Here is a 25,548-nt window from a genome sequence, read left to right as displayed (position 1 = left end):
ATTGGTATATTTATGAATATGTGAAGGGACCTGGACAAGACTATAATTTATTTAATGCAGTTTGCCCTGTCCTAGACACAGGGTAGACAATCCATCTTTCTGCTTCCGCTATGAGCTTTTCCAGGGCTCTGCCATTGTTCATGCGAATGATTTCATCTGCACCCATGCAGATATGAATACACAGTTTTTCACTGAGTCAAATCTCCATTGTAGTGTAAGTTAACAGCTTCTCTGAGACGTAGCATTGAATGCAGAAAGATCTCGGACTAGTCCTGAGTATGTTGCAAATCTGATCACTTTTCTAATTATGAAATAAATATTGTTTGAGACATGTTGTACATATAGTACTATATCATCCTCATAAAGAGAGGTAAGTAGTGGATGACCCCCTGAGATTCCAGTGGCATGCATTCCAGTTCAAAAAGAAGAGGCGATGGATGGCATAACTGTCTTTTGCTAGTTTCCAATACAAAAGGTCTCATTATTAAGCTATTTAACCCTGACCTGTGCTGTGTGAGGTGTATATAACAGATCAGTCTAAGTGAGACCTATACCATTCTATATCTACTTAACACCAATAACAAACAAAAAAGACCATTCTAGGGAGTTGATAGCCTTTTCGACGTCCAGCAGGACTGCTGTAATGGGCATAGTTTTTCTGATGTGATAAAGAGTCACATTGAATTTCCGAAGACTGCATGTTAGATCTCCGAGGTATGATAATGGATTGGTTCTGCAGCACCATGTGGGGAAATAACTGTAATAGCCTATTTGTTATATTTTTAGCCATGACTTTCTTTTCAGCATTAAGAAGTGATAATTTGTTAGTGCGATGAATAATGTATTACTACTTTGCTTGGTTTTAATAGTGTGCTTATAACCTCTTCGCTTATGGTTGGTTAGTGCCCTTGTCTGTAAGCCTCATTGTACAATTCACTAGTGAGGCGGTCTTGCCGGCTGCACAACCACTAGTCTGTTTCATCACTGTGACTATAATTTCTTCTCTTTGATGAGAATAGCATTGATTTGTTCTTATCTAGCCACACCAGGACCACTCTGTCTATGGATTTGGAGATCTGTGGTGGGGAGAATGTTGTGTGTGAAATGTTATATTTCGAATAGTATTCTACAAAGCATTCAAGAATGTCCTTAGAATGAGATATTAATTTTTCACAGAAATTTGTCGCATGTTAAAATATTATCTTGTCCCTGGGTCCATAGATGGTCCATGCTAAGATCCTACCCGGACCATCTCCCTCTACAAATCGTCTGGTTTGTGCATTCTTGCCCAGAAGTGGCACTTCCTGGTCAGCTGTCTGGGAAGTCTTGTATCATGTCATTGACCTCCAATAATGTTTCATGAGCGTGCATCCTCTTGTATTTTGATTTTTGGTCTAATAATATGGTTTAAACTGTACCCAAGCACGGGCAAATTACCTTTCTAATGACTTCTTGTGGGTATTTTGAAAGCTTCCCTGAGAATGCATTCCACCCATTGCTTATCATTGGCTTTGTCGTTTGTAACGGACAGTTGCTTTCTTTCTATTTGCTGGCTTTATTTGTTTTAGACTGTCCAGCTTGAATACGACCATCCCATGGTGTAATCACTTTCTGTAAACAGGCCTTTAAATCTTGTTCTTATCTAGTCACATTTGCTGTGCATTCAAGGACAGAGGTCAAATGTCAGGCTCTGTCTTCCGAGGGAGCTTGGTGTTTTCTTTTCTTTCTCTGACTCCAATATGATAGAATGTATGTGTCAATCCTGCTGTGAAACGAAAGTTATTTTTCCTAGCACACAACACAAATGAACTGTTCTGACATTTCAGAATATACCAGTTGATAAGAAGTCACTGGACCTGCCCTGGAGATCGAATCCTAGCCCCTAAGAGGTGCCTTACAGCTCTTTGACCATTGGCTGGTGATAGAGTGTACTGTTCCTCCCCATAGAACTGCAATTTGCAATCCAAAGGCAAAAGATAACAGTTTTTGTTCACAGAGTCCGAGGTTCATAAACTACTGCTACTTGGCGATTCGTGGGTAGCCTTGAATGCCGTCGAGAACCAAGACTTCAATAGACCGCTGGACTTCGCATGTCCGGCTACGTAGAGCCTAGCGCTGGCCTCAAGCTGCAGAGGGCCCTGCCGACCTCGCTGTGGACGAGAGAAAGAACCAGAAAAGTTTCTAAGTGCAAAGATAAAATCTTGACTGAGACCAACCTAGAGCCCGCATCCAATTCCTACTTCCAACTTGGTTGGCCTGAAACTTTGACTTTTTCTCAGACCCTCATATTTCAGGCTTCTAGACTACTGCTAAGAATGAAAAACAGTGATTTACAATCTTTTAATAGCTTTCGAAAGTGAAAAGCATTGATTTACGAAAAGCATGGAAAAATCACAACTCCGTTTCCCTTCATTTGACTTTTGTCATTTTGGTGTCTCTACTGTGGAGTCACCCAGGGGTATGTCTTATCACCTGCCCTTTTCAATACATACCTTCAGCCCTTTTTAGATCTTTTCCTTGGATTGATTCATAACCATGCTCATTTAATCTACATAATCATAAGCAAGCTAAAGATGAGGACAATAGAATGCCACAGCTGCTTCTAAAGAGCATACATTCGATCAGAAAAGGTGGCCATGTTGAGAGTAGAATTTGTTTTGTTGAAAGGTGTTGGAATAATACTCAAATCACCTAGGCTAAGCACATGGAACTCAGGCAAGGTTGCATCCACTTTTCGGAGCCATGCTTTGGACTTTTTAATCCCAGCTCACCCAAATATTTGGCAGAAAAGTGTTCCCTATTTTATAATATGTAGATGAGATCCTTGTGTCCCGTGCGGATATAGGCTTACATTTACTGATTAAAGAGGGAGCCATTCAGGAATACCCTAAATGTGCATTTGTTAGCCAATGGGCTCTTCACACCAACTCTGGGTGATGCACTTTTGCTTCGAGATCAGGGCATAAAGTCCCTGGCAATATGATGACCGTGTGTAATAGGCAATGCTGATGGATATTTCATCTCTGGCAGTAGATTCAGAGGTGAAGCTGCGGCCCCGCATTGTGCCCTCTACAAGGATTCCTCACTGCCTTAGGCCTCAAATCAGCTCACTCACTAAACATCTTTCTTTGAGGGACTTCTTTAGGTTCCCAAAGACTCCTTTTGGGGTTTTTGCCAGCAGTCCCAACCAGCCGTTCTAGGCAAGAATATGGCTTTCTTATTTTACTTTTCCCCTTCTCAGATTGTTTTTATAAATATTTAAAAGTAGTGCAACACTGCTAAGGGGGAAAGAAGTGCGTAGATTGTCAGTACAACCGATGGTATCGCCATAGAGCTCTGTCTGAATGTGTGCATAAGGTACATTTCCGAGCGAGTCAGATTATAGAGCGAGGGGTTAAACTGCAGGTTGCTCAGGGAGCTTCAAAGATAAGTTTTACTGGCAATTGTTCTTCAAAGAAAAGCTGCTTAATGCGTGAACATGCTTTGACATTTCTACAACCACATAAACTATACTGAATAAAAATATGGTTCATTCTATCAATTTAAAAAACATACCTTTCAATTGATTGAAAACGAAATGAATACAATTCAATAGATTATGAGGTACTACAGCAAAATATAATACATGTATTCTCTGTTCTTCATTAAAACCTTTTTTGACCCGTTCAGCCGTGAGCGCATATGCTCTCGTATCACAAGCTTTCACTCCAACAAAGGTGTCTTGCTGTTTTTACAGTGCAGTTGTACAATCGTTAATAGAGTTGCTTTGGTGGAAGGTGTCTCTGATAACCTTCTACTGATCATACTGGGCCTTACTCATTACCCAGTTCTTTAAGCTCTTTCCTGTTTTGTGGAGCAGATGTCGTGTTCATGTAGCTTGGTTTGCTGTACCAAATTAAAACAACTTTTGACAGACTTTTCACTGGGGCAGTGCTCATGTATTCTTGCCAGGAATTTAATTAAATAGTACAAAGTTTATTTCGAGAATCATTTGGCGAAATAGGTGTATGTGAAATGACATTTGGGGTGAAGCTTTAACAACGCTGATGTGCGGTCAAGTCTGGGTTACATACTTGAGATGTCTGATACCATGAAAGTGTAATGCAATTGTCAATCTCGTATTCATGACTCAGTCCCTATTTCTTCCATCTTCACACCATTTGTTTTGCAGTGCCCTTAAAGACAGCCGCTTCCCACCCCTGACTCGTGAGGAGCTGCCAAAGCTTTTCTGCTCAGTGTCACTCCTCACCAACTTCGAGGATGCAAGTGACTACCAGGACTGGGAGGTGAGCAACTCTTGTTTCTGTACTGCCTTTTTCTGCTGGTTTATCAACATTTGTTGGTTAATCAAAAATACATTGAGACACATTCTTGTTTTTCTGGTGACTAGAAGGATGGGTCTCAAATGGTTATATTTTTATAAATAGGAGACTTTCATAATTGCAACGTTTTTGTTTACAGGAGCAAAATTATGACCAGAAACGCTCGTGGGAGCTTGCATTGCATTACCTGAATAAGCATTGCTAATGATCTCCCGGAGTCACAGATTTGACCCTTTTTAATTGTTCTCACATACTGCTCTTTTAATAGTGAATCCAGTTAAGGTTTAAGTACCGTGTATCTGCAAAACTTTCAATTTACAGCCCGTTTTGCTGATTTTCTTTGCTTCCATTCGGCAGTAGTGTTACATTAAGCTTACTACCAGCTGTTCAATTTAGTACATAGTTTCTTTTTGTTTTATATGGGTAGCTTGGGCTCAGAGTACCAGCCCTCTCATTTCATTCTCCCACTTTCGTTTAAAAAATATATATATATTTTATTAGTTTCAGTTGCAAAAAATTACAACAGGTAAACGTGCACACAAAATTGGCACTCTACCTCCTCCACTCACCCCCCTTCCCATCTGCAACAGAAACCTGGGCTGTCAAACCATGGTATGAGCTCCACCTCCCCCACATTCTCCCACTTTTAAGCCTTCCAACCCAGAGCCACACACAGAAATACCATCGGAGTTAAAAAAAAAAAAACAGTGACCGTGTCCTCTTCTGACAACATGAAACTGTAGGCCCTTTCTTTACAAAAAATGGTTGCCCTTTTTTTTTTTTGCATCTTTTATATAGCGCGAACTCGGCCCGAAGGTATTGGAGCGCTGTACATGAGCACCGTATTTACATTACACATTCAGGCACGGGGAGATTAAGTGATTTGCCCAGAATCACAGGATGTGGACGCGACATCGAGGCTCGAACCCTGGTTTCCTGCACCAAAGTCGGCTGACTAACAAGTCGTTTTGTAGGAAATGATGAATAGCTTGTGTTGGAAATCGCTGAAAATTCTGAGATCTGAGGACTAATGTGACTGGTGTATGAGGTGACTCCAAAACAGCTTTGGTGGTGAGTTTTGGAACTTATAGTGAAAGGAAAAAAAATATTTACATCAATGGTTAGAGTTGGGAAAAGCAGACACGTAAGGAGATTACTCTTGCATCTTACTCCTTTCCTGAAATTTAGAAGGTTTTCTGGTAGTACAGCTACTTCTAGTTATGGTTACATGTAGCTTATTGTTCTTGCGCAATACATTTGTAGAACAAGCATTGGCATAGCCAATAGGTCTAGTCTTTGGGACTTTTCAAGTGTTTAGCTAGAGCGATTGGCTTTGCAATGTCTTTAACCTATGTTGTAGAGCAGAGTGGCTGCTGTGCAGCATGTTGAAAAGTTATAATAAAAAGCGTTATAAGAATTTTTGCTACCGTATATAAAGGATAAGACATTGTCTACAACTGAGCGACCCTATTAAACAAGTATTGGCATAGCCAATAGGTCTCGCCTTTGCGGTCAATTTTGAAGCTGTGTACTGTGCAATGGGGGGGGGAAAGGAAGCACGCACCACAGCTGTGCACTGTAGAGAGATGTCATAGGTAGCACGCACCACAGAAGCGCAGAGGCATTATTTAGCAGATGGTGCCAGCAAGCACTCCCAAAAAGCAATTGCTAATAATTAAGTGCCAATGTGCGCACCGGCAGACACCGGCTCAAATTAAGCCCCCAGCAGGGGTCTGATTACGCCCCTGGATCGAGCGAGCACCAAGAGCCTGGACTACTACACACACAAACACACTCAAAGGAACTGTAATACAAGGGACACCTGATACGCAGCGGCTGATCTGTAAGCCTCCTGTAGAGTGAAATGTGCTGGTTTTCTGAACTGTTCCCGTGTGCAGGCCTCCCACAGAAAACTCTTTATTTAACAATATTCCCAAAAACAAAACATCTTTTAATGCTCCGTGTCCTTTATTTTGTATAGTAGGCACCTTGTTGGATGTTTGGATGGTTTTGGCATATCAATATAATCAGTGTAGCAGAAAAATAAAATAACGGTGGCAGCGTGGGCCTGTTAAGGGTATTAATGTTCCTGCAGATTAACAGAGCCTAAACACTTATGTCTGTTGCACCAATCTCAGGGAGGAGACAGTGGGAGGGAGAGAGGGGAAGAGTGAGGGGACGGGTGAGGAGCCAGTGAAGGGAGATAAATTGCAGTGATAAACAATACACAGACTGTTCACTGTAGAGCCGTCTGTTGGAAGTGTGGGAGGGGTGGCGAGTCTGCCTCCTGTTACAGTGGCTGTATTGGTGTGATTCCTGTCTGGGCGGCAAAAACTAACAAATAGTGTAATAAAGGGCAATAATGTCAATGCCAAAGTTGCTGTATTGGTGTGATTCCTGTCTGGGCGGCAAAAACTAACAAATAGTGTAATAAAGGGCAATAATGTCAATGCCAAAGTTGCAACGAATAATAAAAATTAATAATATTATCATACCATCACAGCAGCTTGCGGCGGAGGAGTTTGTCCCTCTGCCGGGGTGGAGAGTGACGCGCCTTGTTAGAAAAGCTGTGAGGTCCAGTGAGTTCACAAATGCTAACATCAGAAACCTGGGCATCTGTGTGTGAAATTTGTTTATTAAACAGAAAACGAGAGAACCACGTGGGTATGATGGAGGGGGCACATGTAGTGGGATGAAGGAAATACCACCACAGCTATGTACTGTGCAGTGGAGTGAAAGGGAGCACGCAACACAGCTGTGCACTGTGGTGAAAGTAGGCACACACCATATATCTGTACTGTGTAATGTTGTGAAAGGAAGCACTCGCCACAGCTGTGTACTGTGCAATGGGGGGAAAGGAAGCACGCACCACAGCTGTACATTGTGCAGAGATGTCTAAGGTAGCACGCACCACAGCTGCACGGAGATGTGAAAGGAAGCCCGCACCAGGGTGATGAAAAAATGCGAATGTTAAAAGGTGCGGTCCATTTTGAAACTGTGTACTGTGCAATGGGGGGAAAGGAAGCATGCACCACAGCTGTGTACTGTGCAGAGATGTCAAAGGTAGCACACACCACAGCTGTGCCGAGGTGTGAAAGGAAGCGCGCACCACGGCGCTGAAAAACGCGAATGTTAAAAGGTGCTGTCAATTTTTAAGCTGTGTACTGTGCAATGGGGTAAAGGAAGCACGCACCACAGTTGTGCACTGTGCAGAGATGTGAAAGGTAGCACACACCAGAGCTGCGCAGAGGTGTAAAAGGAAACAAGCACGTACCACGGTGATGAAAAAACGCTAATGTTAAAAGGTGCGGTCAATTTTTAAGATGGTACCGAAAAAGAGGAGACTATAGAGGCCAACTACAGAGTACAGCAAATGTCTTTACAATAACATACTAATACAAAGATAATGGTGCTGGAAGAGAGTGCTGACATAAATGAAATGCAAGTGCTAAAAAAAGAAGTGCGCACTCTTGTGGCGTTGGGGTCTGTCCCTTGGCTGGGATGGAGGGGACACGCCTTGTTAGTATCTTATTGTCATGAATACGAGTGCTGGAAAAGAAGCGCGCACTCTTGTGGCGGTGGGGTCTGTCCCTTGGCCGGGGTGTAGGGAACGTGCCTTGTAAGGAAAGCGGCAAGGTCTTGAAATGAAACATGATCCACAACAGATGGTACGCAGCGCGCCGCTGCTTGATCCCGACAACTAAACGTTTTTCAGAAAAGGTGGGACATGCACCCGCTTTTGGCCAATGGCGTGCTTTCATTTTTTAAATTATATATGTAGAAAACAATGGTCCTGAGCAGACACTAATTTTTACATAAAATTAAATATAGACCACAATGGGTTACTATACACATCCGATGTCCAGCCGGAAAGGGGATTTTTTATTCATCAGATACTCAAGGATACGGTCAAGGATAATGAAAACACTGCATTTATCGAGGGGCACAATCCTGCACCCTACAACATGGGGAACGTGCGGGGGAAAAAAGGGGAGTAACAATGCAGACAGTTTAGGACAAACAACAGTTACAGGCAAAGACTGAGAGCTGTGGCAACTTGCAGGCATAAATGAAGTTGTAGCAAGTTTGACAAAATAGAGACCACAACGAGTAAGCACAATGGATATTTGTGGCACTATTTTTTAAAAAGTCGACGTTTCGATCCCAAGCTCATTGATTAACGGGATCATCTTTAGGACTAAATTTATAACATTTGCCTGGTTTTTAGCGCCCCAATTTGAGGACATAGGGGTATCACATATGGCAGATCCGAGTGGAAACTGACAATGAAGACCAACGTCAATGATGTTGCTTTTGGTTTGGCCGCTTGCAGTTAAGGTTTCTATAAACCTTAATGAGCGCTGGAGCGTGCTGCTCCTTGCCTGACTCGGCTGTGGAATAGTTAGATTGTGGTGCAGATAGGCCACATTTCTATGCGCCGAGGTATTGCTTCAGTATACTGATAAGTTACAGTCCGAGCTTAAAGGGACTATGGAGAGACACAGCAATGGAGATCTCTATCCTCAGCAACGATGTGCTGTGTAGTGACCGGCTGCTCAGGACCATTGTTTTCTACATATATAATTGATACCCGTGGTCCTTGGCCATTTTTTCGGGTTCCCTTGTTTGTATAAAATTCATTTTTGAAAGCCACATGCAAAGGCCAATAGCATGTGTGGAAAATCGAACACCAGACGCACAAGTTTGCAGAAAGTCTGAAGTGATTCCAAGAGGCTTTCTCCTAGAGCAATGCAATGCGCGCTGCGTTAGGCTCGACCTAACAAAGTACCTCGTAACAGTCTCCACTACCCTTCCTTCTTTTGGGAGGTCTCATTGGCTATTTCAGGTTTTCAGATGGCTGAGCTTCATTTCTTTTAAAAATGGGGGGTACTGGGGTCAATGTATGACATTGTTCTGCATTCTGTCCATCAACTGTTGTTTTTGCATTTGTCACCCCGAGTGGGATGGGTATGCCCAGACGTGGGTCCCGTGCTCTCCATGCTGCTGGAATCGAACTATCCTGGCTGAAGAAGGGTGAAACCCCGAAACCAGTCCTAGGAAGCTTGTTTCCGGTCCTGGGAGGACCTGGCTTGGCAGTTTGGACTGGACTGTTCCCATGAGGCACAGGGTCAAGACTGATTTGCCTATGGCCAGGTCTAAACTGGGGTGGCATGGTGAGCAAAAGAATGATGGATTTAACCCAGATCTCTTGACTGGGGTGAATGTTTTGATTTGTTCTGCATTCCGTCCATCAATTGTGTGTCTTTTGCTTTTTCGCCCTAGGCAAAAAATCAAGCCTTCTTATAACTTTCGTAACACCTAGTGCTGTTTTTCAATTCTGCAGAATGCCTTTTGGACATGCTTCTGCTGCTGCAGTGTTTTGAAGGATAATGTGGGAAGGGTTGAAATGTTTGTGCTTGTGTTTCAGGATGACATCTCAGTTTATGGAAAAGATGATGAAGAGCATTTGGAAAGGTTGAATGATATTTTAGGAGCTTTGTGTGGGAAAGGATTAAAACTCAGGAAAGAGAAGTGTGATTTTGGTGTGCGTGAGGTAGAGTACTTGCGTCATGTGGTTTACAGTAGATGCATTGGTCCACAGCCAGGGTTACTGATAGCAACTGATACCGATGGACAGGCAGCAATTCCAGGCTTTCTAAGGGATATACCAATATTATGCCAAGTTTGTTTAAAATGTTGCCACAAAAGCTGAGCCCCTTCTTGCTTTGTTGAAGAACAATGTTAAGTTTGTGTGGGGTACCTATTATCCTACCGGGCGCCTCCACCACTGATTTGGCCTTTGTGCCCAGTCCTGTGCTCTCGCCTTGCATCTTCCCTCTGTTGGGGCCTTGCATTCCAATCTGTAATCTGCCCCACGACTTCTGTATGGAACCTACTTCACTTTAAGCTGCTATTTACACCTGTGGGTGCACTTACCATTCCAGGTGCCCCAACTCTTGCCCTATAGCGACATTGGTGTGATACTACCTACTACAGCTGGTGACGTTTTTGGCTCCTCGCCTGCTCCCTGCTGTGAACTAGGAGGTGTGCCAAAAGTACACCCGGGACGCTGTACTCCTTCTTTTCACCTTGTTGTTAGTGCTCCACCGCTTCACTCCTATAGTCAGCAACGTGTGCTCCACGACACTTCATTACCTTGCAGCAGGCACTTACTGCAATCACCTCCGCCCGGCTCTCCATCAACCTCCTGGTGTTGGTCTCCTTCCACTCACCCACTCAGCAGGCTACAGTCCGTGGCAACCCCAAACAGCGACGTCTCAATTTTGAGAAGCAGAAACCTTTGGAAACCACACAGCCTTAACAGAAGGGGGAAGGTGGAGGCATAGGCAGCGCAGGCCTGTATCATCTGACTGGCACAGACGCAATTATGGCAGAACTTCAGGGCCATCGATGGCTGGTTTGATACCCTTGCCAAGAGACTGGACACTGTGGGCGAACGCCTTGACTGCCACAAGAATCGACTTTAAGCCGCGGAAGAGAGAATATCAGACCTGGAAGGTGGCGCTGCGCAATCTATGAAGCGACTGGTAAGAATGGAAAAGATGTTCACAACTGTAGCCATGAAAAATTAAGATCTGCAGGTGAGGGATAGGAGGGATAATCTACGTATTTTGGGGGTACCCAAATCCACCAATAATGGCCGCCTTGACCTGTTTGTAGAAAAACTTTTGGCAAGTCTGATAGTAAACAACACTTTCATCCAAATTTGTGGTGGAGGGAGCTCATTGCTTGCTGGGCCCGTACCCCAATACTGGCTGCTTCCCAAGACCTATGATTGCTCACCTGCTGATCTTTAGGGACAACAACACAGACATGCGCCTTGCCAGAGAACAATGTTGTTTACAAAGGCAGGGCTCTACCATCTCCTGGTTTCCTGATTTCACTGCTTTAGTCAAGGAGGCACGTCGTAAGTTCACAGATGTCAAATCCACTCTTACAAAAACTGGGATTTCACTACGGCATGCTGTACCCAGCGCACCTCAGAGTCAAAGTCGATGGTAAGCCCTGCTTCTTTGACAACTGCCGAGGTGCAGGCCTTCTGCCAGCAACATTCAGGGTACAGTACCTCTTCCAGTCATTCCACTCTGGTCCGATCACCGCCAGACATTCACTCCAGCGCAAGTACTGATCTCTTCCCCAGGGGCTGACAGCTGTGTCTTTTCCTCACACAATGTCTGTGCTGCATGGAGGTCTGTGGACCCTGCTTTGAATTTATTATGGTACTTTCCATTGTTTAGATTTTGCAACATAGATACTTGGATCCTACTAGCTACTCCACAAACTGATCCTATTGTGCATGGGTAGCTGCCGTAGTGTTGCCACCCCTCAGTTGTACACATACATATGTTTATTGTATTGTTTTCTTTTTATTTGTGGGGCTAATGTTAGGGGTTGGTACTGGGCTTATTTGTGTCTGGCATGGGAGTGGGATGGCAGGGGGTTATTGAGACTGTTCGTATTACTACTTGTTGTTTTCCTCATTCCTAATCAGTACACAATGGTCATTCTCCAGCCTTATTTTTCTGTTCAACTTGTCATATCTTATGGTCCCTACTCACCCCTCTGAGTCGAACGACTTCCCTCTTATGCTCCTGTCCTGGAATATCAGGGGTCTCAATGATCGCCGCAAGGGCAAACAAGTCTTATAATACCTTCCCCGTCATCGAGCATACATAGCTTTCATTCAGGAAACGCATCTTCGCCCAGTAGGGTACACTCGTATGCATCTACTAAGGGCTTGCACCGATTCTTTTCTAACTATAGTTAATACTCTAGAGGGGTCTGTGCTTTTGTTCACAAAAATGTGGCATACAGGTACAATGCCACTGTTGCGGCTGATCGTGGCCAGTATGTCCTTGTCACTGGTATTATGGCGGGACACTGAGTACTTCTGGCCAACCTCTATGTTCTTAATGAGGACTCCCTGGAGGTTTTATTGTCCCTTTCCACCTAAATTGAGCAGCTGGATTTTGACCATCTTATTGTATCCAGAGATTTCAATCTCCTAATGGACCCTGCCACTGACACCACAGCACCGACACTGACCAACAAACTCAGATAAATCCATCTACTCAATTACATTTGTGATACACAAATATGGCAAGACACTTGGATCCTAAAACACACTTCAAACCTGGGATTCACTCACTACTTGTCCCCACATAATACGTGGTCACACATTGACAATTGCCTTCTCTCTGCTACATTGTGTCCATGGTTGCTTTCCAACAAACAAATGATGGACGGAATGCTGACAATGCAGACATTCTCCCCCAGTCAAGAGATCTGGGTTAAATCCATCGTTCTTTTGCCCACTACGCCACCCCAGTTTAGACATGGCCATATTCAAATCAGTCTTGACCCTGTGCCTCATGGGAACAGTCCAGCCCGAACTGCCAAGCCATGTCTTCCCGGGACCGGAATCAAGCATCCTAGGACCGGTTTCTGGCTATCAGCCGTCATCAGCCAGGATAGCTTGACTCCAGTGGCGTAGTGAGCACGGGCCCCACGTCTGGGAATACCCATCCCACTTAGGGCGAAAAGCGTTACAACAAACAAATGATGAACGCAATGCTGACAATGCAGACATTCTCCCCCAATCAAGAGATCTGGGTTAAATCCATCGTTCTTTTGCCCACTACGCCACCCCAGTTTAGACATGGCCATATGCAAATCAGTCTTGACCCTGTGCCTCATGGGAACAGTCCAGCCCGAACTGCCAAGCCATGTCTTCCCTGGACCGGAATCAAGCATCCTAGGACCGGTTTCTGGCTATCAGCCGTCATCAGCCAGGATAGCTTGACTCCAGTGGCGTAGTGAGCACGGGTCCCACGTCTGGGAATACCCATCCCACTTAGGGCGAAAAGCGTTACAACAAACAAATGATGGACGGAATGCTGACAATGCAGACATTCTCCCCCAGTCAAGAGATCTGGGTTAAATCCATCGTTCTTTTGCCCACTACGCCACCCCAGTTTAGACATGGCCATATGCAAATCAGTCTTGACCCTGTGCCTCATGGGAACAGTCCAGCCCGAACTGCCAAGCCATGTCTTCCCTGGACCGGAATCAAGCATCCTAGGACCGGTTTCTGGCTATCAGCCGTCATCAGCCAGGATAGCTTGACTCCAGTGGCGTAGTGAGCACGGGTCCCACGTCTGGGAATACCCATTCCACTTAGGGCGAAAAGCGTTACAACAAACAAATGATGGACGGAATGCTGACAATGCAGACATTCTCCCCCAGTCAAGAGATCTGGGTTAAATCCATCATTCTTTTGCCCACTACGCCACCCCAGTTTAGACATGGCCATATGCAAATCAGTCTTGACCCTGTGCCTCATGGGAACAGTCCAGCCCGAACTGCCAAGCCATGTCTTCCCTGGACCGGAATCAAGCATCCTAGGACCGGTTTCTGGCTATCAGCCGTCATCAGCCAGGATAGCTTGACTCCAGTGGCGTAGTGAGCACGGGTCCCACGTCTGGGAATACCCATCCCACTTAGGGCGAAAAGCGTTACAACAAACAAATGATGGACGGAATGCTGACAATGCAGACATTCTCCCCCAGTCAAGAGATCTGGGTTAAATCCATCGTTCTTTTGCCCACTACGCCACCCCAGTTTAGACATAGCCATATGCGAATCAGTCTTGACCCTGTGCCTCATGGGAACAGTTCAGCCCGAACTGCCAAGCCATGTCTTCCCTGGACCGGAATCAAGCATCCTAGGACCGGTTTCTGGCTATCAGCCGTCATCAGCCAGGATAGCTTGACTCCAGTGTCGTAGTGAGCACGGGTCCCACGTCTGGGAATACCCATCCCACTTAGGGCGAAAAGCGTTACAACAAACAGATGATGGACGGAATGCTGACAATGCAGACATTCTCCCCCAGTCAAGAGATCTGGGTTACATCCATTGTTCTTTTGCCCACTACGCCACCCCAGTTTAGACATGGCCATATGCAAATCAGTCTTGAGCCTGTGCCTCATGGGAACAGTCCAGCCCGAACTGCCAAGCCATGTCTTCCCTGGACCGGAATCAAGCATCCTAGGACCGGTTTCTGGCTATCAGCCGTCATCAGCCAGGATAGCTTGACTCCAGTGGCGTAGTGAGCACGGGTCCCACGTCTGGGAATACCCATCCCACTTAGGGCGAAAAGCGTTACAACAAACAAATGATGGACGGAATGCTGACAACGCAGACATTCTCCCCCAGTCAAGAGATCTGGGTTAAATCCATCGTTCTTTTGCCCACTACGCCACCCCAGTTTAGACATGGCCATATGCAAATCAGTCTTGACCCTGTGCCTCATGGTAACAGTCCAGCCCGAACTGCCAAGCCATGTCTTCCCTGGACCGGAATCAAGCATCCCAGGACCGGTTTCTGGCTATCAGCCGTCATCAGCCAGGATAGCTTGACTCCAGTGGCGTAGTGAGCACGGGTCCCACGTCTGGGAATACCCACAGGGTCAAGACTGATTTGCATATGGCCATGTCTAAACTGGGGTGGCGTAGTGGGCAAAAGAACGATGGATTTAACCCAGATCTCTTGACTGGGGGAGAATGTCTGCATTGTCAGCATTCCGTCCATCATTTGTTTGTTGTAACGCTTTTCGCCCTAAGTGGGATGGGTATTCCAAGACGTGGGACCCGTGCTCACTACGCCACTGGAGTCAAGCTATCCTGGCTGATGACGGCTGATAGCCAGAAACCGATCCTAGGATGCTTGATTCCGGTCCAGGGAAGACATGGCTTGGCAGTTCGGGCTGGACTGTTCCCATGAGGCACAGGGTCAAGACTGATTTGCATATGGCCATGTCTAAACTGGGGTGGCGTAGTGGGCAAAAGAACGATGGATTTAACCCAGATCTCTTGACTGGGGAAGAATGTCTGCATTGTCAGCATTCCGTCCATCATTTGTTTGTTGTAACACTTTTCGCCCTAAGTGGGATGGGTATTCCCAGACGTGGGACCCGTGCTCACTACGCCACTGGAGTCAAGCTATCCTGGCTGATGACGGCTGATAGCCAGAAACCGGTCCTAGGATGCTTGATTCCGGTCCAGGGAAGACATGGCTTGGCAGTTCGGGCTGGACTGTTCCCATGAGGCACAGGGTCAAGATTGATTTGCATATGGCCATGTCTAAACTGGGGTGGCGTAGTGGGCAATAAAACAATGGATTTAACCCAGATCTCTTGACTGGGGGAGAATGTCTGCATTGTCAGCATTCCGTCCATCATTTGTTTGTTGTAACGCTTTTTGCCCTAAGTGGGATGGGTATTCCCAGACGTGGGACCCGTGCTCACTACGCCACTGGAGTCAAGCTATCCTGGCTGATGACGGCTGATAGCCAGAAACCGGTCCTAGGATGCTTGATTCCGGTCCAGGGAAGACATGGCTTGGCAGTTCGGGCTGGACTGTTCCCATGAGGCACAGGGTCAAGACTGATTTGCATATGGCCATGTCTAAACTGGGGTGGCGTAGTGGGCAAAAGAACCATGGATTTAACCCAGATCTCTTGACTGGGGGAGAATGTCTGCATTGTCAGCATTCCGTCCATCATTTGTTTGTTGTAACGCATGGTTGCTTTCTGCACATCTTTCTCACACACTATCTGATCACTCTCCGGTGCAGGTCCTTCTTAGCATTCTTTTTGGTGGCGGTCGGGAGAGACAGTGGCTCTTCCATACTTTGGTGTTACAAAATTAACTGTTCTGTTTGGACTTGCATACAGCAGTTTTTGAATACTTTCAGCTTAATGAGGGAATGGTGGCCTCCCATGCCACCCTCTAGAAGGCCTTCAAAGCCTATACCAGGGGCATCTGCATCTCTAAGCATTCAGGAGTCGTAAGGGACATACATATGGGCCTCAGGCACCTTGAGGGGGATCTGGATCGCTTGGTGCCGATCCACCCAGCACTCAGGTAAGAGTGGCCCTCCTGAATAAGTACCTTGGCTTGGCTGTGGGGGGAGGTCCTTTACCTAGGTAAACATACCCAAGCATGCAAATATGGTGAGGGTGAACGCCCTGGGCATACTCTGGCCCATCTACTTTGCCCTCCTATTGGCAACTCATATTACCGAGCTGAGTGTTGATGGGGGCACGCAGAACACCTCCAATGAGGGTGTACTAGATATCCTGCTTCAGTACTACATTTGCCTTTACACCTCATGCCTTACAGGGGGAAAATACAGCCCAGACAGTCCATCTGGAAGACTTGGCTATGGTTTGGCTCTCGAATCCTTAATGTCAACTCCTTAGTGAATCTTTATCTTGTGAGGAAATCATGCAGGGTATAGACTTCCTTGATGGATACAAAGCCCTCAGTCTTGATGGCTATACGGGGGAATAAACATTTTAAACATATACCAACGCTGCAACAACTATGAGGAATCCCTTCAAACAGGTGTTTTTCCCCCATTGATGCGTGAGTCTGTCATAACCCTCTTCCCTAAACCCGGCAAGGACTCCTTACATTGTGGTTCTTACAGACTCTTGTCACTCCTTAATCTGGATAATAAAATATTGGTGAAAGTTCTCTCCAATCGTCATATAATTGATGGACCAAATCATTTCCTTAGCGCAATTGGGATCTGTCTAACACCGCTCCACAATGCTGAATCTGAGGGCAGTATTTTCAGTGCTTCACAGAATTTCCCCAGATATCCCCACAGTGATTGCTCTTTTAGACGCCAATAAGGGGTTTGACTCCTTGGAGTGGCCTTTTCTTTGTGCCGTCATTCGCAAACTGGGCTCACTGCTTGATTTCTTCTCCTTGAGAAATCTCCTGTATGCACAACCGACTGCACTACTTTGAGTCAACGGCTCTGTCACAACTTTATTTACTATAACGAGGGGTTCCCGTCAGGGATGCCCACTGTCCCCTTTACTTTTCCTAATTGCACTGGACCCTCTAGTCCGTCATCTCCACATGCACCACCTAATAGCGGTTTTCAATTTAAACCTGGCCCCCTACTCATCTCCCTTTATGCAGATGACATTTTGCTCTTTATCTGTCGCCCAGAGGAGAACCTAACCCCCATTCTTCATGAACTGTCATGTTTTTGGGAAGCATCTGGTCTTCGGATCAACTGGTCCAAGTCTGAACTTTTCCCCATAACTTCTGCCACAAAGCGGACCACATGTGATTACCCAATGATCTGGTGCGACGGGTCAGTTAACTATCTTGGGTCATAATCCATCTAGATAAGGAACAGGTGATATGGCTTAACTATGGCCTCGCCGTTGACACATTGTCAACACAAATCGTTAGGTGGATTCGATTGCCTCTTTCAATGGCTGGTAGGATTGTGATCATAAAAATGGTGATCCTTACCTGTTTCCTATACCTGTTCCTTAACATTCCCATGTCACTCACAAATTTGTTCTTTCTTACCCTACGTGGCTTACTCCTGAAACTCATATGGGCCGGTTGACGGCCTCGTGTTAGTTGGGACACATTAGTGCTCCCCTACGAGAGAGGTGGGTTTGGGGTACATACTGTAAAATTACCCGTGAATTATTTGCAACTCTTCAACCCCCGATCTCTAGAGCACATGACATTTGGCAACCACTACCTAATTAGGATCACTTGAAGCTCAGTCTCATGAGACCCACTCAGGCACATTGGAATTTAACCCTCCTGCTCAACTCACTATCTCACTGTCTAGTGGTCATTAATCCGTTGCCCTTACTCTTCCCAGTGATCAACATGCACGCTCCATTCCCAGGTTAGATTGTAGGGAGCACCCTCCATTCTTAATTGATGTTCATTTTTGTGTTGATTACCTATCGCAGAGTTGAAGGCATACACCGAGTACACTGTATCCTTCTTGCTGCTTCCGCTTATTTTAAACAAATGGTCATGATCATCTCTTCATTATTTGCTATTGCTATGCTTGTATGCCTATGCCATGTCAAATTCTCTAGAAATAAATAAAAACAAACAGTTAAAAAAAAAAGTTTGTGAGGGGTAAAGCACAAGAATTGGCTTTTCAAGAAATCAAATGCACCTCTGCTCGGTCCATACATACCAGGAGAATGTTTGACTAACTGTAGATGCTAGTGCCCTATTAGACTTGAAGCTGTGTTGTCCCAAGGCAGAGAGTGATGAAGGCACCATTCCACTCGCCTCTCATACACTCAGACCACTGGAATGGCAGTATTAGGTCAAGGAGTGTGAGATGATTGCCTGTGTCTGGGTTGTGCAGTGTTTTAAAGCATAGGTTTAGGGTAGGAGGTTCATCTTGCGGTCTGATCATAAGCCACTGATGCCCATTTTAAATGGGTCTAATGTTTGTTCCCCCAAACCTACTGCCAGACTAGTGAGATTAAGTGTGAAACTGTTTGAATATAATTATGTTGTTGAATATATACCAGGTGGTAGAAACAAGATAGCTGACTGTCTTTTCCTCGTTGCCGGTATCTGGAGAGGAGAATGAAGAAATGGTTGATTAACAACAAAAAAAGTGAAGTGTTTGGTTGCAAATCTGCTTTGGTTGGACACCAAATGTATCAGTGAGGAACAGTGGTGGTGTGCTCTTAATCAGGATTTATTGTTGCATAAAGTGGTAGAGTATGTCAGGAAAGGATGGTCAAGAGAAAGCAATCTTACTGTGGGACTTAACGCCTACGGTAAAGCAATCAGAGTTGCTGGTGGAAGATGGATAGTTGTTCAGGGCGGACACGTTGATTCCTCCTGATGTAATTAGTGATAGACTGTTGAATATTAGTCATGAAGGTCATTTGGGCATGACCATGGCAAAAAAAGATTAAGAGAAACCTATTGGTGGCTAGGCATCCACAGAGAAATGGAGAGTTGGGTGGTAAAATGTGTGAATTGTGTGAACAATGATAAAGGTCTGAAATGTGTTACTCCACACATGGTTATTCCTGAGTCCTCAAAGGGTGTGGGAAAGAGGGAGTATAGATATTTTGGATCCTTTTTAGGTTTTACCCAGTGTCTGTTTTGATTGATCACTTATCGAAATAGATTGAAGTGAAGGTCATTCTGAGGCCTAATACTAAGAGTGTAGTTACTTTTCTCATTGATGTGTTTGCCAGGAGGGTTTTCCCTCTGAGTTGATTTCTGACAATTCGTTTCGTCAGAGATGAAAGAGTTTTTTAAGGAGCGGGGATTAAACAAGAAATTTAGTCTTCATCATCCCCAGAGCAATGGTCAAATTAAGAGAGCCAACAGGATGGTGTAGATGTGGGAGACAATGATCGTGCCATGTTGTGGTCGTACCGCAACACGCCTCTACTTGTAACAGATATTTTGTTTATAGCTTTGAGGGAGAAGGACCACACAAGATCTTTGTAAGGCCGGCTTTGTTAATCAATTTTTGTAAGGTGCCATTCACTTGTACGCTCGATCAAGATGTTGTCAAGATACAGAATAATATTGGAAAAGTCAGGAAAAGAGAAAAGAGAGGTATGATGTAATTACAGGAACCAGAACTTTGTCTTTTGAGAAAGGTGACTGTGTTCGACTCCACAGTAGTTAAAGGGAGAGCGAGGTTTGTTTCTCCTTGTCAGATGGAGGTTTGCAAAAATGTAGGTGCTGTAAAATTGTTTAACGGATAATGGTGGAATGGTGCACAATTGGTCAAAGCGAAAGAACCTCAGGGTGCACAGAGTAAGACTGTAAATAATGACAAATGAAATCTATTCACCAAAGAAACTTCATGTCTGTAAAATACCTGAAAGATTTAGAGATTTTGTTCTCTCTTGAGCACAGATTTTTCTATCTTAAGTCATGCATTTGTGAAGATGTTTTTAGTTTCGGTAACAGAATTTTTTTTTTTTTTTTTTTTGAAACCGTTTATTGCAATCTCAAGAATATACAAGTATGGGCCTACAACCTTCCGGCCGGCCGCTAGAATGACAGGAGCATATGACATACGCACAAAAACACTTGGCGTTGCAAAGGAGCAAAATAGGAGGTACCAGCGTCGTGGGCCACATCACTCTGACCCCACAATACGGTTTCATTTTATACAAACAACACAAAAACCACACCCGCAAGGCAACCTGCAATCGAAAGTAACAGCACGTGCTCCCCGAATGGGGGACCCCAGCCATCCACAGGAGTCTAAAGAGGGGAAGGGGAACAAATCGAGGACTGGGGGAATTCCGTGCTCAGGGCTAGGGAAAGGAGTCAACTAAGGGGACGGGGCTGGTGAGGCCGCAGGCAGCAGTGGTGGCGCGCAGATACCCCCGCGGTAGGCGTTCCAAGGGCCCCATACTTTCACCCATGCCCCAGGCTTACCCCTCGCCACATACACCACCTTTTCTCGGAACATGCACCAATCCATGTGTTCTTTCCAGGCCGACACCGCCGGGGGCCTCTGGGATCCCCACAGTTGAGCAATGTCACGCTTAGCTATCATATATCCCAGAGTCACCCATCGCGTCTGCGGAACCGAGTAGTCAGTTGGTTCCCACACATTCAGCAGGCATCTCCTCGCTTCAGGCAGCAGCTCAACATGCGTAACCACTCGCAGGACCTCATGCACACCACGCCAGAATCGCTCCACCTTCGGGCATTCCCACAAAATATGCAAAAAAGTCGCCAAAGCACCACACCCACGCTTGCACAACCCATCCTCAGCATAGCCCATACGCAGAAGCCTTGGCCCCGTCATGTAAACCCGATGGAGTATCTTAAGCTGGACGAAGCGAAGGCGAGCCGGTATGGCGACCTCCTTCGGCGAGGCCACCGCGGAAATCCAGTCTTCGTCGTCCAACTCCAGCCCGTCGGCAACCCAAGCCTCGCGGAGGCCAGTCAGCAGGCCCGAGCGGTCATTAATCAATTTTTTGTAAATAAGGGAGATCGTGCTGTCCGGAACGTGGCCATCCAGCAATCTATCCTCCAGGGGGGAAGACTCCGGGATGGAGGCGACGTCCGGGAAGACTGAGCCCAGTGCGTGACGGACCTGCAAGTACCGAAAGTATTCACTGCCCTGCAGCTGAAACTCCGTCTGCAGCGCCTCGAATGTTTTAAATCCCCCTCTCGTCCAGAGGTCCCCCACTTTACTGATGCCGATCGTGTCCCACTTCTCGAAGCCCTTCGAGGTCCACAGGGAGCCCAATCTCTCAGACGCGTACAACGGTGATGCCCGGGTCAAACGGTCCTTCCACCCCATAGCTGCGTTAGCCGCGTGCCATACTCGTACCATGACACGCGTAGGTCCCGTCAGGCGGGGGCCGGGCGCGCCAGAGTAGAGCGCTCGATTATAGTCGCCACCAGGCAGGAGCATCTTGTCCATTTCAAATGCCGGGTTTAAGGCGGGCCCGTAAAGGCCATGATTAATTGCAGCTAGCTGGGAGGCCCAGTAATACCGTTTAATATCCGGGAGGGCAATCCCCCCTTCGTACCATGGGAGCGTCAACTTCGCCATGGCAATACGCGGCCTCCCGTCCCAGAACAGGCGGCGCTGTAGACTCTCCACCTCACGGAAGTAGCGCGCCGGGACTAAATCCATCGTGTTCTGGAGAGCGTACAGGAAGCGTGGCAACGACATCATCTTAAACAATGCCGCCCGGCCGAGCGGCGAAAGCGGCAGGCGCCGCCAGCGCGCGACGTCCTCCTTCAAGCGCTGGAGGGGGGGAAGCAAATTCCGCTCGTAGCGGGCCTCCGGGTCCAGAGTAATGTAAACCCCCAGGTACCGAAACCCCTGTGAGGCAATCTGGATCGGACAGCCCCGCGGGAGGACGGGAGCCTCCCCGGAAAGCACATACACACATGATTTAGCCCAGTTGATGACAAGGCCTGAGTTGCGGCCGAATGAGCGCAAAACATCAACCAGGACAATCAGTGATTTACGCGGGGAGGCTAGGTACAAAAGGATATCGTCAGCGTATAGGGACACGCGGTCCTCATACTCGGGGGTCCAACGGAGACCACGGATGGAAGGGTGCCACCGCAGCCACTCCGCCAGGGGTTCCAAGGCCAGCGCGAACAGGAGCGGCGACAAGGGACAGCCCTGTCGCGTGCCCCGTCCCAGCTCGAATGGGACCGATACTCTTCCATTCACCACCACCTGCGCCAATGGGCCCGAATACAACAATTTGACCCAGCTAATGAACCCCGGGCCAAATCCAAACTTCGCCAGCATAGCCCAGATGTATGGCCACTCGAGCGTGTCAAACGCCATGGTGGCGTCTAAGGACGCCAATATGGCCGGCTCCCGCACAAACAGGACACGCGCGAGCACCCCGTGCAAGCGCCGCAGATTAAGGGCCGTGTTGCGATGGGGAATAAAGCCGGACTGGTCTTGGTGGACCAGATCGCCCACCACGCCGACCAGCCGGTTGGCTAGCACCTTGGCGAGGATTTTGGGCTCCGCATTCAAGAGCGAGATAGGCCGGTATGATGTAACCCGGTCTCGAGGTCTCCCTTCCTTGTGGATCACCACAATTGTAGCCAGACGTTGGTCCGGCGGGAGGGAGCCCAGCGAGTGGGCCACCAGGAACATCGCACGGAGGTGGGGTGCCAGTACATCCGGTCGCAGCTTATACAGCTCGATAGGGATGCCGTTCGGGCCCATGGCCTTGCCGGATGCGACCGAGCGTATGGCGAGGGCAATTTCGTCGGAGGTAGGAGCGGCATCTAACGACACCCTGTCCTCCACCGAATGGGAAGGCAGCGCGATATCCCTAAGCAGGGCATGGGAATCCTCCTCCGAGCAAGGAGAAACCGGGGAATACACCTCGCGGAAATAATCCGCGAAGCAAGAGACAATGTCTTCTGGCTCGGTGACACGCACACCATCCGTCCTCTCAATCAGCGGGACCACACGACTCGCTCTCTCCTTTTTATCCAACCATGCAAGCAATTTACCAGCCTTATCACCCACATCATACAGTCGCCCCTGTTGCTCTCTATAGAGGCCCCTGGCCGCCTCCGTGACGAGGGCCCTGTAGGCCGCCTGCTTAAGTTGTAGGACATGTAGTGCAGCATCCGTCACCCCACCCTCTAGATCACCCTCCAATTCAGCGATTTCGGCCTCCACCCGGGTCACCTCCTCCTGCTCGCGCCTCCGGGCATGGGAAATAAAGGAGAGGGCCTCCCCTCTAAGAACTGTTTTAAAGGCTTCCCACAGGGAGATAGCCGAAGGGACGGACCCCGCATTCTCATCGAAATACCGCTGCAAGGATTTAATCAAATCAGCGCGAATGGTGGGGTCGCGCAGGTACCAGGCATTGATTGGAGCTACTCTGCCCTCCCCCCTCGGGAAGACATCAATTTGCAACAGGAGCGGGGAGTGATCTGAAATACCCCGCGCCAAATGGCGCACCTCTCCTACCCTCCCAACATAGGCCGCAGGGACAAGGACATAATCAAGCCGTGAGAGGCTACCATGGGCACCCGAGTGGAAAGTGTACTGCAGCTGCGTGGGATGTTTTAAACGCCAGCAGTCCACCAATCCCAGTGTATCTAAGAAGCCGGACAGCCACGCCTGCGCCCGGGGGAGGTCCCTAGGGGGGTGACGATCCACGGTCCCAGAAACCACCGCATTGAAGTCCCCCCCAACCACCAGAAGCCCCCCCGGAAGGTCAAGGAGGAGGCGCCCTAGGTCTGCAAAAGTCGTAGACTGTAACCCCGGTGGGACGTACACTGAGACAAAGACAACTACTTTACCCTCCATTCTCCCCACTAAGACAGTGTAGCGTCCCCTCTCATCATGGCACACCTCGTCTATTTCCAACGGGAGCGAGTTCTTCACCATGATGCCCACCCCCCGTGAGCCCGACGTGAAGCCCGAGTGGGCCACCAAGCGATAGCCACGCCGATTCATGGCACAAAAGGAATTACCAATAAGGTGTGTCTCCTGCAGAAAGACCACATCTGGCGAAAGTCGTTTCAAATACTGCAGGACCACACCTCGCTTAATCCTATCCCCCAGTCCGTTAACGTTCCAGGACAATAAAGTCAGGTCCCTACCCCCCATCACATACAGAAGCCATCATTCGTCCCCCGGAGAGCACCTTAAAAATACCAATACAATAAAGGGTTTGCCTTGCAGTAAAAACAAACAACACCCCACCCCAACCCACCCATCCCAACAGAACTCCCCCCTCCCTGCACCCCTGCATGAGCCCAAACAGCCCCCCCAAAGTGCAGTGTGCCTGTCGCCCCATGAATGATTAAACTAACTAGTCCCCCAGAGGAGGAGGGAGAGCCCCCAAGAGACCCCGTACCACCTCCACAGGAGGGAGACTTAACGAACAGTCGAAAATGACGACAATGTTGTCCAGAGCGAGGCCTACTATTAGTCCCTCAGTCCTGATCCGGCGAGCCCTCCCCTCCAACCGCGCCCCCCCCACCCCCCCGGCCCCGATCCCCGGGCAAGGAGTCCAACCAGTCCCCGGCTGCCTCGGGACGATCAAAAAAGTGCGTGCGGCCATCCACCTCCACCCGCAACTTAGCTGGAAAAAGCATCGCATAGTTGAGGTTCAGGTCCCGTAGACAACGTTTGACTCCGAGAAAGCTCAGTCTCTGCTTCTGGACCGCTGGGGTGAAATCAGGATAGAAGTTTACATCCATATTGTCAAGTCTGACCGGTCCTTGTTGCCTAGAAGTCTGAAGAATAGCGTCTCTGTCCCGAAAGTTGAAAATCCGGGCAATGAGAGGCCTCGGAGGGGCTCCGGCCTTAGGTCTTCCTCCGGGAACCCTGTGGGCACGTTCCACCGCAAAGAATTTACTCAGCCCCCGGGGCTGGAGATGGGTGAGAATCAGGTCCTCCACAAACAGGTCCGCCGCCGCCTCCTCACGTCCCTCCGGCACCCCGACAATGCGGACATTGTTCCTCCGGGCCCGACCCTCGGAATCCTCCAGTCGACGATCCATCAGGGCGCTCGCCTGGCCAAGCCGGCGCACCTCCTTTTGGAGGGCCGCCACGTCCGCTGTAAGGCCCGAGGTGGTGTGGGCCAAAGAATCGACCCGGTCATTGGTCTTGGATAAATCGGCCCTCACCAGGCCAACATCCACGTGGACCGAGTCAATCTTTTGCGCCAGTGTGTCAAAGCGCTGGTCCACCGAGGCCTTCATCTCGGCGATAGCGCCCTTGTCATCTCGCAGGGTCAGATCCGCGGGCAGCGCAGGAGCATCAGTCGGGCCCTCAGGGGACCTATGCGGCACCTCGGGAGATCCCTTCTGGAGGGTGTAGCGGTCCATGCTGTTGGACTGATGGGCTGCGCC

The 25,548-nt window shown here is 47.8% G+C and overlaps 1 protein-coding gene across 11 annotated transcripts in view; it reads left to right on the top strand.

Annotated features, from left to right (window-relative positions):
* Positions 1-25,548, top strand: part of AMMECR1L (AMMECR1 like) — a 1,417,960-nt gene that overhangs the window by 973,542 nt on the left and 418,870 nt on the right. For all 11 annotated transcript variants that reach the window (XM_085634451.1, XM_085634444.1, XM_085634449.1 and 8 more), the window contains one exon: positions 4,172-4,286. In XM_085634451.1, the coding sequence (XP_085490577.1) occupies positions 4,172-4,286 (115 nt within the window). The remainder of the gene's footprint in view (positions 1-4,171; positions 4,287-25,548) is intronic.

The sequence above is a fragment of the Triturus cristatus genome, chromosome 11 (genome assembly GCF_964204655.1).
Source record: "Triturus cristatus chromosome 11, aTriCri1.1, whole genome shotgun sequence".
Taxonomy (NCBI): Eukaryota; Metazoa; Chordata; class Amphibia; order Caudata; family Salamandridae; genus Triturus; species Triturus cristatus.
Note: the sequence above shows the minus strand (reverse complement) of the source record. Positions and strands in the feature narration are given on the sequence as shown.